This window comes from Cenococcum geophilum, assembly GCF_001692895.1.
Source record: "Cenococcum geophilum 1.58 unplaced genomic scaffold K441scaffold_10, whole genome shotgun sequence".
Lineage (NCBI taxonomy): Eukaryota > Fungi > Ascomycota > Dothideomycetes > Gloniales > Gloniaceae > Cenococcum > Cenococcum geophilum.
This window is the reverse complement of record NW_027137568.1, coordinates 878,639-891,364: the sequence shown is the minus strand read 5'-3', so window position 1 is coordinate 891,364 and position 12,726 is coordinate 878,639. Positions and strand designations below refer to the sequence as shown.

The 12,726-nt window shown below is 51.8% G+C and overlaps 3 protein-coding genes across 3 annotated transcripts; 1 reads left to right on the top strand and 2 right to left on the bottom strand.

The window, feature by feature from the left end:
- Positions 1-238: 238 nt before the first annotated feature.
- K441DRAFT_16083 (uncharacterized protein) lies at positions 239-1,936 on the top strand. Its single transcript, XM_067640254.1, has 3 exons — positions 239-690; positions 747-1,033; positions 1,089-1,936. The coding sequence occupies exons 1-3, from the start codon at positions 445-447 to the stop codon at positions 1,852-1,854; spliced, it is 1,299 nt and encodes a 432-aa protein (XP_067506729.1). The 5' UTR covers positions 239-444; the 3' UTR covers positions 1,855-1,936.
- Positions 1,937-2,745: 809 nt separating this feature from the next.
- K441DRAFT_655915 (uncharacterized protein) lies at positions 2,746-5,217 on the bottom strand. Its single transcript, XM_067647934.1, has one exon. The coding sequence runs from the start codon at positions 5,190-5,192 to the stop codon at positions 2,853-2,855; it is 2,340 nt and encodes a 779-aa protein (XP_067506728.1). The 5' UTR covers positions 5,193-5,217; the 3' UTR covers positions 2,746-2,852.
- Positions 5,218-6,206: 989 nt separating this feature from the next.
- Positions 6,207-11,974, bottom strand: K441DRAFT_606156 (uncharacterized protein; the record flags this gene model as incomplete). Its single annotated transcript, XM_067645394.1, has 5 exons — positions 11,621-11,974; positions 10,062-11,503; positions 9,888-9,997; positions 7,409-9,837; positions 6,207-7,351 (listed from the first exon to the last, which is right to left on the bottom strand). Exons 1-5 carry the CDS (start codon positions 11,676-11,678, stop codon positions 6,207-6,209), a joined length of 5,184 nt encoding a protein of 1,727 aa, XP_067506727.1. The 5' UTR covers positions 11,679-11,974.
- Between the last annotated feature and the right edge of the window lie 752 nt (positions 11,975-12,726).

The window sequence follows — 12,726 nt, the reverse complement described above, 5'->3', positions numbered from 1 at the left end:
GCTCGTTGCTTATGTAAATTTGTTTCTAGCATATTGTTCAGTTAGCCAAAACACCATGATTTGCGTGGCGGCTCTGCGAACGATCCTCACGCCGTCTGCAGCATTCCTCGCCTGTCCTTCGACCACCATTCCTTACATATTCCATGCGCTGTTGGAATGCATTCAGTCGGTCTGAGAAATGCCTTCAGGCTCAATATGGCGTGTCGAAGCTTCTCAACACCAACCGTCCGTCGGAATCTGCGGTCGTCAGCCGCTCATTCGAATTCCAGTTGCATCCAAAAATCTAGAAGGCAGGTAGAAGTCTTCTCTGCATCTTCGAGATGATACTTTCGTTTACTTTCCTCTCGTTGTCTTTCTGTGTAATCCCTTACCTGCCACTCCCGCCGCCATCTCTATAGGCAGAAAATCATCTTGCATAGCCAGAGACCCTTCGCAATCAGTTCAATGGCCCGCTCCGAGGGCGGCAGCAGTGGAGCGAGTCAACCGCCAAAGTCTGGAGCTGCAACTATCACAATCACCCCGACGAGAAGCAAAATACCTCGCCGACAATTGACATTAATTATTATTACTGTTTGTCTTAATGTTCTGCTCTGGAGCTCTATTTTTTCACTCATAGCGTCATTGTATTCGTTTGGAGCCGATCCTGGCGACGTCACAATGCTGGCATCGCAAGTCTTGACCATTTCATCAGTAAGCCTCTTATACTAATTATAGTCATTTATATCAGCGACTCACACGATGTGCAGGCCCTTGTGTCCATATTTTACACTATCCTCCACTCCGTCGTATCACGAAAACAGAAGACATGGTCCGAGAGACGACTTCAGAGATCACTGCTAAAGAAAACTTGCTACCTAGCAATCCGACTTGCAGTAACACTCTGCATACTATGGCTTCTGACCTCAGGTTGGAATTTGATCACAGCGGCGCGCCAGCCCGTGTGCCTCCCTAGTAGTACACATATGGCTGGATGGGACACAGGACCTACGTGCGTTGCGGGTCGAATGAGTGCTGCCATGTCATTCATTGCACTGTACGTCCTTCCTCTATGCTCATGACTAAAGTAACTGTTGGCTAATATTTCGCAGCATCGCGTCCTGCGTCCTCTTCGGCATCCTCACTGCAGTCCGCCGTCCCTTCGAAGCCGACCTTTTTAGAAACGTCTACACCCCCCCGATATACCCGACCGTAACACCCAAATCTTCTACTCGCCCATCACGCACCGTTTCGCGCGCCGTCTCCTTCTCTTCCTCAACCTCGCGCTCGCACTCCTCAATGCGCACCGCCTCCGTCTCCACCCCCGACGTCGAGGCATTGGACCTCAACGCTCCACTTCCACCAATCCCCCCTCCCTCCCGACCCTCTGTCCACTCCCTCGACCTCGGGATCTTCACCTCACACACACAACCGCCACCGCTCTCACCAATCTTCTACCCGCTCCGCACAGCCTCGCTCTACGCCCTCCCACACAGCAACACCTTCCCACGGCGCAAACCCCCCCTAGGCCCCGCGCCCCCTCTCGTCCCTCTCCCCGCCCCTCCCGCCTTCGCCGACTCCGCCTGGCGCGCCATCCACCCCCCTCTCCCCCTCACCTACGGCCGCCGCCTCTCCGCCTCGCTCTCCCTCCCGCACCTCCCGCCGCCCGCGCTAAACTTCTCGCACACAACGCCCTTCTCGCGCTCCATGGTCTCGCTCACGCGTCCGCACCGCCTCTCCGGCCTCCCCGCCCCGCCGTCCGTCGCGTACTCGACCCGCAGCCCGCAGCAGCGCGTCGACCGAGGTGCCGAGCAGCGCGGGCGGGAGCGGGAGCCAGCGCGGCGCGCTGAGGCGAGTGAGCGGCGGTGTTGGTGGTGAGACAGCGGGGCTGGGAGGAGTAGGGGGCCCTGGTGTAGGGGTGGTGGTGAGGCGGAGCAAGGGGTGGCGGCCGCAGCTGGAGAGCCAGGAAGAAGGGTTCGAGGGCCTGCCGGTGAAGATCCCGATTACGTTTCTTGGTGAGGACAAGAGGGAGAGCGCGCGCGATGGGGTTTGAGGAGGAGCTGGAGGTGCGGTTGAGCTTGGCGGTGGCGGCGGGGGTGCGTAAAACGCGGTCAGTGAGCCCGTTGAGGAGTGTGGGTGGGATGGGGGCTAAGGGGAGGAGACCTTGGTGGGTCGGGAGGCAGTTTGGCGAGAAGCTAAGGATGGAGACTCTATAGTGAGGTAGGGTAAGGAGGTTGTACTTACATACCTAATTACTGGATTATTTTCTTTTGTAGACTAGAATGCAGCGGCATTCTGACCATAGATAGAATGTACTGGTAACTCTCAGTCGATACAGCCTTTGAGGAGAGCAACGCCTTGGGAAACATTACTTAACCCTTAGAGACTAACGAAGTGCCTATATCTTGAAGCAGATGTAAGGCCCAGGACTTAGTATTAGTCGCAACAATAAATGAATACGACATTGAGGGCATTTCCAAGTTATGCATCGGGCCGTGTACGAGGTTTTCCAATAGATCGATACAGCGGCATAATTTGAGAATTCATTAACTTTATAGCACAAAAGGATAAAATTCTAACTAAAATAGATTTAAAATATATGAGAGGTCTTGAAAATCTTAAATTTTTCATTTTTCAAAAAATATATTACTATTCTGGTGAGATGATGTGATTGAGAGCCTCAGGCAAATTAGCTTATGTCACAAATTTTTTCGCTTCAATCACGCTTAAAACAACACAAAGCTTCAAGCTGCAATATCCATTGAGACAGTCTCACCAAGCGAGGAACTTAGTGGCTCTGTCCAACCAACATTCAGGTCCAAGTACGTCTTATCAGTAAAAGACACGTGTACCGTATCTGCTTGATATGCCCGCATTTACACTAAAACGAAATCTCGAAGACTAAGTTTTCCCGCGTCAACTTGCTCTAAGGCTTCGCCATCCATGATACCTTGGAAGTATGCCTCGCCAATAAACAAATACTCCTCCTTCGAATTATCCATGCGTCGTAGAATTACGGGCACATTGCAACCCAAGAGCACACAGACGAGGTCTCCTCTCTTCGCACTAGAGGGCACAAGACCCATCCGGTCGGAGGTAGCAACCAGTCGTCTGCCACAGCAGCACGCCTGGAGTCTCTGGAAAAAGTCGAACGCGTCTTCATATTGGGTTATATCGGCCAACAGTCCCTTCGGCATTGATAATAGCTCAGAGGATTTTCCTTGGAAAAATTCGAGTATTTTAGGTACATTTATGAGCCCGGTATAGTGTTGCTGGAATAAGTACCTACAAATCGAGCCGAAAGTCGAAGGGGGGCACTGTCCGTCGACAGTCCGTCCGCCAACGAAGACATGCCAGAAGTCCGAAAATCGGGAATATGAGTCGGAATACTTGAGACCATCCAAGACACATCTCCAATGCAATGGTATTACGCCGTCAACAGCACAGTCCTCGCTGCCTATGGAAATAGTTCCGGTGACACAACCTTTTGCCTGGAGTATATGAGTAGAAGGAGAATGAGATATTACTTGAGCATAGGCAGGTTTCTGGTTACTAGCTCTATACCATGATCCTGAGTGTTCAATGAATGACTCTCCTGCTCGTGATGAATGTTGGAGAGAAACATCAGAGTCGCGGGCCGGTTTAATCGACATTATCCAAGAAGGCAACTTAATGTCTTTTGGCAGTGGTGCCCAGTGACGGCAAATTATGTCAAGAGATTTTCTGGAGTGTAACACATGCCTGACGAAATCAACACAAACTTCTGTACTCGATTTTGCATAATCAGGTGACAATTGATCCGACCCATCCGTATCGTTCGCGAGCGAAAGAAGCGCGTATACACTGTCCCGACCATCTGATACTTGGAGATCTGAGAATTTGACAACGAGAGCCTCGATGTCTACCAAGGAAGTAAAGCGGTTCAATTCGTCTTTCCGAAGAATGTCCTTTGTCACAAAGAGAAACCGCGCGGCTGCTTCAGCTTGGATATCTGGGACCGTTCCCTGCTCATTAGGCACCAGATACCGAAATTCCCACATGTTGTACATACGTAGGACCTGAATCAACTTTTCGTGGTGCGCATGGAGAAAAGATATCGCGAACGTGAATTCCTTCCATCCAACAACGGCATGGCCGCATTGGACGACTATATCCGCTGCGAAAGCAACCTCTTGAACAACCCAGCGACGATAGAACCACGCTCTTTTCATTAAGAAGCCCAATGCTCTCAGTTGCGTAAACTCGTGATCCCAGGGATATCCGTAGCTCAAAAACGTCTCCTTGAAAAGCCGCCATTCGCAATCTGCTGTAGTTCTTGCGCCGGCCATCGATTTTTTCATGTGCCAGAGGCGCTTGACGAATTCCACCGCATCATCGCTATGCTCCGCAGCCGGTCCAAGCCAGACGCATACTGTCTTTGCGCATTGGAAAATCTTACTCATTCGTGCAACCTGGTGCCCGCGCTCTTTTTCATTCCGCTGGTCTATACAGACTGCATCGACCCAAAGTTTTCTGTCGCGGTCTTTCTGTCGGAGGTGGTGGAGGGCTAGCTCGAAGTTCTTTCTGACTACAAATATACTTTCTCCAAGGGTGATGGACCCCCTGAGCATCGAGGGGTCAATTACAGACCCGTCCAATGTAGGTTTGCGGGCCGGTGATCGCGTTGGTCGGATGCGACGGTTGAGGGCGAAGTCTTCGAGGAGCTGATTGTAATACCAAGTTCGGTGAGACTTTCCTTTTTTGCTGGAAGCTAAGGTTTCATATGAGATGGGCGAAAAGTCGTCGTATACGGATGTAGAAGAGTCGCGCGTAAAATTAAAAGGGTTATTTATAGGCAGAGAAGAGTCATTAGCGAGTCTAGAAGAGTGCTGGAGCTGTCCGTATTTTCCAATCCCTGAGTCCCAGGTCACATACTCGCCGTCGCCGTAGTTGGGATCATACGGAAAAGGGTAAGGCGTTGTGGAATTTGGATCAATATCAAGGTCATCCTCTGATGGGAGAACGTATGTATTACTATTATTGAGCGGTGTTTTATTTTCGCCTCTATCGAGCCCCCACGTATAAGAGACTGCTTCGTAGTACGGTGGATCATCCAAGGAAAAATGCTCGAGATGGCACTGGATGGGGTCCTCGACTTGACCGGAGTGAAGAACTAAGATGCGGCTCTCGTTCGCGGAGAGCTCAGTATAGGAAGACTTAGTTTCGTTGGCAAACATGTTGCAATAAGATCGGAGGATGAAGAAACGGTCAGCTGTGGGGCACGCAATGACGTCTTCCACACAAGAAGAGTTCAGCTGCGGCTGACTGTTATGACTAGGCACTGACCGGTGAACACGAAAATCAATCTCACGTTCCGGCCCAGCATTCGAGACAACCTGCTAGAGAGCATCTCACGATAGCCCATATTCTTCATGCTTCACAAAAGCAAACGAGATAAGTAATACTATATCATTCCAGATATCTGCACACTAATCGATTTGTCCAAGGAGACTCGTAAATGCCCCCATGCATCCTCCTCCTCTCCCTTATATTTTACCCCTCTCTTCCACTCCCACCATCTCAAATGGTCGGCCGTACCAAAACAAGAAGTCTAATCGGACAAGAATAATGTACTCGCAGGTAGGAGGCGGCATGACTCCTTTGTGCCCTCCTCCAGCTCTCAGAACAAGAAACTCAGTCGCAATGATAAGCTTGAACGCGAATCGTTGACCAAACACGAAAAACTAAACAAGCGGAGATGATTTGGGGGAATAATGCTCGCAGAGGGCCGCTATGCAAGTGCGCTATGCGACCAAACAAAAAAAACACTATGTCGGATAAACGAGGTTGTAAATGGTAATGTGAGATGGTACGGCAGGGTAAGGTATGGTATGGGAGGGTATGGTAGGGAAGGATAGTAAGTAGGGTAAGTGTAGTGTAGTGTGAGTTAGGTGTAAATGAGCATCTGAACAAGACCAGTCTCCTCGATCCAAAACAAACGCGTGCGGGAATATAACGGAACCAGCATGAAACTCCTGAAGAAAGCGCAAAAAGAAAAAACGTCCAAAAAACACCGGTCCTGTCGTGGTAAACAAACGCAGATTATACCCAAAACACCAGAAATACGATCGATAGGAACCTCTTCCGGCAGTAGGTTCTTTTTAGGCCCTGCCCGAGTGTTGCCCGCCCATAAGACTACTCGGTTGTGATTATATTCACAATGCCTCGCCAAATTGTGGGGTATGAATATTTTACGGAATCCGTTCCATCTCGTCCCGCGCCCGGAGGTACTTGGTGGCGAGTTGGTCGCCGCCACGCTTGCTCATCTCCATCCAGTGCTGTGCCACGCACATGGTCATTGGGTCGCTGCGGGCAGTGTCCTCGCGCTTGCGGTCGCGATGAAGGAGCTCGCTCTTGAACACATCCCGGGGCTTGGTCAACGGTAAGACGGTCCGTTGCAGTAGATCCGGGTGTGTGAGGTAGAAGATGGCCAACTCACGCTCGGCGACGGCATCACCCTCTTTCGCGGTGATGATGAGCATACGTGCAGCATCTTCCATTGTGTATCGAGAGAGCGGGTCGTCGGTCGATATGACGGCACTACCAGCTCCGGGCGTAGACGAGCCGTTAGGGTTCTGCTGTGATGAGGCACTGCCACCTGCGATGCCCGCCGAACGGTTCTGCGTATTTAGCGCGACAATTTCATCGGCAATCTCGACCATGACACGGCATACATCCTGCTTAAGACCTAGTGCTGCAAGTCCGGCATCCCAGAACGCCTTTCCGCGAGCTGTCTTGTCAAGCATCTGCGCTGGGACGAAGGATGCAATGTACTGAAGATCCCTAAAGAGGGTCTTGGGCCTGATATCCGCATCACGGAAGAGTCCTTGAAGGACTTCTACAATCATGTCGGTGCTGGGAGGTCCAACAGGAGAACGCGTGCCAGTACCACTGCTGCTGCGGAAAGGCACTGGTGAAGAAGTGCCGTTGGATTGTTGGACCGTCATGCTGTGCGAGCGACGTTCTTCGCAGTTGGCGATTGCCTCTTCGAGGTTCTGGGCACGTGAGACGTGCGCAGCAGGTTCACGTGAGCTAAGCTCAGGTATGGCGCCAAGGGTTGGGGATTGAGGAACGGTAGGAAGGGGATCTCGGCGATTATTATAGGAGCGACCGGAGCGGGAAGTTAGGGAAGCAATTATAAGAAGCTCCAGCTCATAAAGAGCGTGCAATTTAGAGAAAGGGTTAGGGTGTGTAGCGAATTTGTTTAGGAGGCGTCTGAAGGCCATGTTATAAGGGAATTCGAGAAGTCCAGCTTTCTTAGCAGCAGCCATGCCCGAAGAGCGAGCAGTAGCATCACTGGATGATGTGGAATATTCGCCAGCGGAGTGGTGCGTGTCTGGCGCAGCATGCTGAAGGGTAGCCACCGGCGCAGCAGGTTGGCTCCGCTCAGTACGGCCCAATGTCTCCAGGGGCCCAGGGCGGTGTTCGTTACGAGATGAGCTCTTCAAACTCTTCATGCTCTTCTTCCGGGCCAATGCCCTCTTGCGACGACGATCTTCTTCCTCCTTGCGCTGGATGCATTCCTCTCCAAGGTCGCCAGAGAACCAAGCGTCTGTCTCACATCCATGACCGAACACCATTGTACCCAGATCGCTAAGCAGCAACCCGGTCAATGTTTGCTTAAGGTCCAACAGGAAGCGACGCTTGTCATCATTAACAGTGGCTGACTGCTTGAGCATGACTGTGCCCTTAGACGAAGAAGAAGTTCTGGGTCGGATATTGGTCGCGCTGGTAGGGGACTGCGCTTGAGTTTGGAAGGGAGACCAGAATGTGGTAGTGGAGTCGATAGTAAGCACAGGGCTTGAACCTCCGAAGTAATCCTGAGAATCCATAAGGTCCATAGCCCTTCCCGTACTCCACTTCCCAGAGTCAAAGCTCTGTTGCGATCCATTGTTGTTCGAAGCGGAACGAAGGCTGCTTTGACTAGTCTTCTGAGCAAAGTCCAAACTGCGGGATCCAGGACGGCCTGGCTGGGTCTCATACTCTTCATCGCCGGCGATAGACAGTGTTCCAACACCAGTCAAGAACAGATCACCTTTCTGGCGTCCACTGTCGAGAATCTCTTTATCGCGGCGATAGAGCTCACTAGACCATAAGACAGGACCGTCGAGGATGCCGTCTCCAACAAGCTTGTTGACACACTTGTCAATTTCGAGGCAGAAGCGGTGAATCCTCTCCTCCCCTTTACAGAAGTTCTCGACACTATACTGTGTTAACCACTTCAAAGTGATATCCGATTGCTCGTCGGCAAGTTTGTTGGGCCCTCCATGGTCGGCTGGCGCTGCCATCAGGTCCACTACCTGGGCCTCGGTCTTGAGTAGGAAGTTGTTAGATGACGACTTCGAGAAGTTGCGGGGACGATGGGTCTGAATTGGCTTCCCATCTAGTGTCTTTGTGGGCTGACCCATGATCTTCAGCGCGATAGCAACATTCCTTGCTTCTTCATATCCAGCCGAGTTTCGAACATCGGTAATGTACCACATCTTGTCTCGCAAGTTCTTCAATCCTAGTATCATCTCGTCGATGGTTGTATCATGGCGTTCTTGTGATTGTTTGAGCCAAACAAACCAAGCCTCGAATTCTTCAATTGCGGTGGCAGATTTGCCAAGAGAGTCACGTGGACCTCTGGAGAAATAATTGAGGAGTGCTGTATAACCATTCCGAGTAAGGGAAGGTGATGAAAGCTTTCGAAGCGTCTGTAAGGTCTTATAGTAAAGGTGCGCGTTCACAAAGTCCGAACGCGCCTGACATTGATACATTGCAGCCTCCAGCATTGTGATAAGCACAGATGGCTTCTCTTGCTCTTTGGGGTCTGGGTTGCTGTTGCTCCTCGGGTGCTGAGGAGATCGGTGACGACCTGGCACCATCGACCTCTGACTAGCAATGAGGTTGGTGAGTTGACTCTGGCTTTGATTATGATAAGGATTTCTCGATCCAAGACTGCTGTCACTCTCTCGTGCGAGTTGCCTTGCTCTTGAATCTCTGCGATGCGTGGAAGTTCGATTGCTGAACCCTTTTGACTCGCTATCTGGTGCAAGCTCTTTCGGTATTTCGTACTCTTCAACGAGCTTCGCAATCGCCTCTTTAAGTTGATGGTAGTCGCTTTCGAGATCGATCCTATCTGAGGGTCCCTCGTCTTCACTGTCGCTGTCTGGAGAATCGTCATCGTGCTCATCCTCATCATCTGCGTCCTTACGCATACGAGTTTTCAACTCCTTTCCATCTGGTGAAATATACAAAACGGCCCACCGTTCAGCGCAAGGATGGCAGGTGCCAGCACTTGCTTCAACGCCAAGCACACGAGACATTTCAGAGCATGCCATTCTCAGGCGCCGTCCATAATCTTCGGTGGGTACAATCTTAGGAGAGTCGTGATAGTTGTCTCCTGGCAACAAGGAGTGACTGCTAATAACTTGGCCGGAAGAGTCAAGTAAAGGTTCACGTGACGTAGTGTCGCTAGTCATTGAGGAGGCGCTGATGCTAAGTACAGAGCTCGCGTCACCAGAAGCTGAATTTGTACGAAATGGGAGAGAAACACCAGACATAGATGATGCAGATGAAGCAAGACCATTGTGACGTTGTGACTCTTTTTCAAAATGACTGGACGGTGGACGACGTTCAGGAAACAAGGTATTGACCAAAGTAATGATATCTGAAGGACAGACAACAATGAAAGGCTGAACCTCGACAGTCTCCCGAGGAGATGTAATCGCTTTCGCGGGAAGAAGAACGGGTTTAGATTGAGACCGAATGTGTTTAAATCTTGAGAGAATGTTTTCAATATGTGTGCGTATTTCTGGAAGAATTGGAACGGCTTGTTTCCTGCATAGAAGTGTTAAAATATATCATATATACAAACGCGTAGAGCCTACCAATTGTATGTCATGTCGAGTACTTGCTTCTGAGCTCGAATTGCTATCTCCTTGAGAATTTTTTGACGCGCATGTTCACTAATGTGATGACCAGTCATAATCCCTTGACTCTATTGAATGTTAGCATATACCACTCGCGTTGCAAAACACCAAAAAAAAGAAAATATAACGTGCCTCGGGGTGAATAATAGCATTGAGCAGGTAGGTAGAAAAGAACCAACGAGAGACAATGAAAGTCTGTGCTGCTGCACGGTGCTTCCGGGAGTCCTCAAGTTTGCGGAGAATGGCAGTTCCAATTTCCAATACTCCTTCGGGAATGCCTCCAGCGCTGGGTTCATCATCAACAACCTCGAACAGCCTCTTAATGGCCTTGTCGTAGAAGTCATCAGCAGCAATGGTATCCTTGGAGTTCCGCGCATCCGGCTGAGTCCTGGGCCTTGCGGGCTGATCTTCGGCCTTCTCTAATAGGAATTGGCCATCCTGGAGAACCTGCATAAGGTACAACTCCAAATTGGCTTTCCCTGGCCACTCCCGCATACCAGCCCAGGCATCTAGGACATGCTTGATGAACTTGTCACTCCCGGGCTTTCCTTCAGTGATGAGCCTTGCACATGTGGTAGCCCAGGCATCCGTACGGCGGAGATCTTCAGCGGAGTCTGGCCCGGAAGAATTTGCGAAAATGGTGTAAATAAGAGCAGAAAGAGGATCATGCCGCTGAAAAGACAGTAGACGCTCTACTGGACTTGGACCTTGAGGCTGGGAGGGCTTTTGAGTAGAACCAACGGCTTTACCTCTGGCTTGAAGCGCCATGACAGAATCAATGGGATCCAAAGCTTGACGAAACGACGTTAAAGAAGCTAATTCTTGCTGAGACAGATTTAAAATCCGTGTGGCAAGAAAATCTGGATTGGTGCGGATTTCGGAGATGAAATCAACCAACTCATCCAAAATTTTGGAAGGAACCTCATTCATAAAAGTTGAAAACGATTGTTTCTCGTTCTTTGCGCTTTTTGACTTTCCAATTTCAAGATCAGGTTCGAGTAATGCATATCGTCGAGTCGCATCGCAAGAGTTCCGAACGTCGTGAAGGGCATTGTACAGCGTGGCAAAACTTTTTTTATCATCGGACCTGAAGTTGTCAACCAAAGTTCGATGAGCCAGCTCTCCGCAATGCGCGAGGCGTGCGGAGAGAGCACTCGAAACAAGCCATCTATGGAGCCGGACCCTCGAATGAGCTTTCCGCTGCTCCTGATAACCTTGAAGTCGAATCAGATGGGCTAACTCTGCTAATGATGTAGAGGAGGTGGTGACTGCGGCAGTTGGGAGGAGTGCTTCGGTATACTGCGACAGGTCTTGAGGGAAGAGGCGGGGGAGTCGACCTGCTGGCGCAGATATCGAGGCAGACATCGCGGGTCTCGGGTTTAGGGTTGTTTGTCTGTCATTGTCGGTAGATCCGCCAGGTCGACTTCCCATGGTCGAAGAGGGGGGTTTAGAAGGCGAGGGCGACCTTGGCGGACTGGGAGAGCGGAGCGGGACTTCGCAAGAAGGGTCATGGACCTCACTCTGAGATGGGGTCTGGCTTCTAGAAGAAACTTGCGTGATGGTCGGTGACACGGCTGCTCGAAGGGGGCTCTGTTAGCACATGCCAGCTCATCATACAGTGGGCGTTAATCTGGGCCTGCTCTATTGGCAGAGGGGAATTATATGGAGGGCAGGAGGTCGAAACCACATACGGGGAGAAGAATAAACCTGCGCCGGCGGCGAGGAGGAATGTTGGTTTCTTCTAATCATCTCGCCATTAGAGGGACCCAACGTAGCTCTCAAGGCAGTGCCCGAGCTGTCAGGCCAGCATCATCTAACGCAGCATGTCCGTTGCTGTCGCAGCCTGGGAGAGAGGTTGTGCGTGGACGGGATCGGTATAGAGTGTGTGCTGGCAGGCGCCCAAGCAACGTCCGTTATCGATAGGGCGAGTCAGAGCGGCAGCGATTGGCCAAGGCGGGCTCGAGTCGAGGCGGGAGAGCTCAGGGCGATGGTTGATGCGATGGCGACAACGAGGATGCGCGGCGATGCGACGACGAGACGGAAATATGCAGAACTGGAGAAGTTGACATTGGCCGCCGGCGAGCAGTGGCAACAGACCGCCTTCGCCGCTTGGGCGAGGCAGAGCTTGATCCCAAAAGTCGATGACTTGCAGGCCAGCACATCCAGCACATCCAGCGTGGGACTCGGCGGGCGAATCACAGGCGAATCAGCGCCGAGAGCCCCTATGCCACAGCGTGTTCAGCGCCAGGCCGCCAGATGCGCGCGCGCGCTGACAGGTCGGCCGCTTTAGCCCTCCAGCCGCATTAAGCCGCGTGCAGATTCGACGAGCGAAGTCACGATGCCCTTTCGGCGGCCAAACAATGTGACCGCCGCTACTGGCCGCGGTGCTGAGCGCTGCTGGGCGGGTTCAGCTGCCGTCCAAGAGTCACCATCCCCGCTGCTCCACGCGACTCGACCGCCGCAACAAGGCCGGAGAGAAGGGCCAGCGAAGGGCGCTGCTCTCCGGGCTGGTGTCAGATCAGGGGAGACGGCTCTCCCGCGGGTGGCTTCAGCAGTCCTGGGCGGCCACGGCGGCCTCTTCTGCGACCGCACCGACGTCGGCCTTTTCCTCCACGGCCTGCGTCCTGTATACAGCCATGTACCGCCATGGGACAGCCATAAACAGCCAGAACTAGCCAGATGTCCCCTCAACCCGTCGGCTAAAGCGTCCTGGTCTCAAGCCTTCGACGTTGCGGCCCTCCAGTGGTTCAGATGGATCGGCCCTGCACGTTGGGTTGATGTGTTGGCAGTCCAGAAA

Bases quoted from the DNA above. Each gene is read 5' to 3' on its own strand.
- K441DRAFT_655915 (XM_067647934.1), bottom strand. From the start codon at position 5,192: ATGTTTGCCAACGAAACTAAGTCTTCCTATACTGAGCTCTCCGCGAAC.
- K441DRAFT_16083 (XM_067640254.1), top strand. From the start codon at position 445: ATGGCCCGCTCCGAGGGCGGCAGCAGTGGAGCGAGTCAACCGCCAAAG. The intron at 691-746 runs GTAAGCCTCTTA...CACGATGTGCAG, and splicing joins AAGTCTTGACCATTTCATCA to GCCCTTGTGTCCATATTTTA. The intron at 1,034-1,088 runs GTACGTCCTTCC...AATATTTCGCAG, and splicing joins GCCATGTCATTCATTGCACT to CATCGCGTCCTGCGTCCTCT.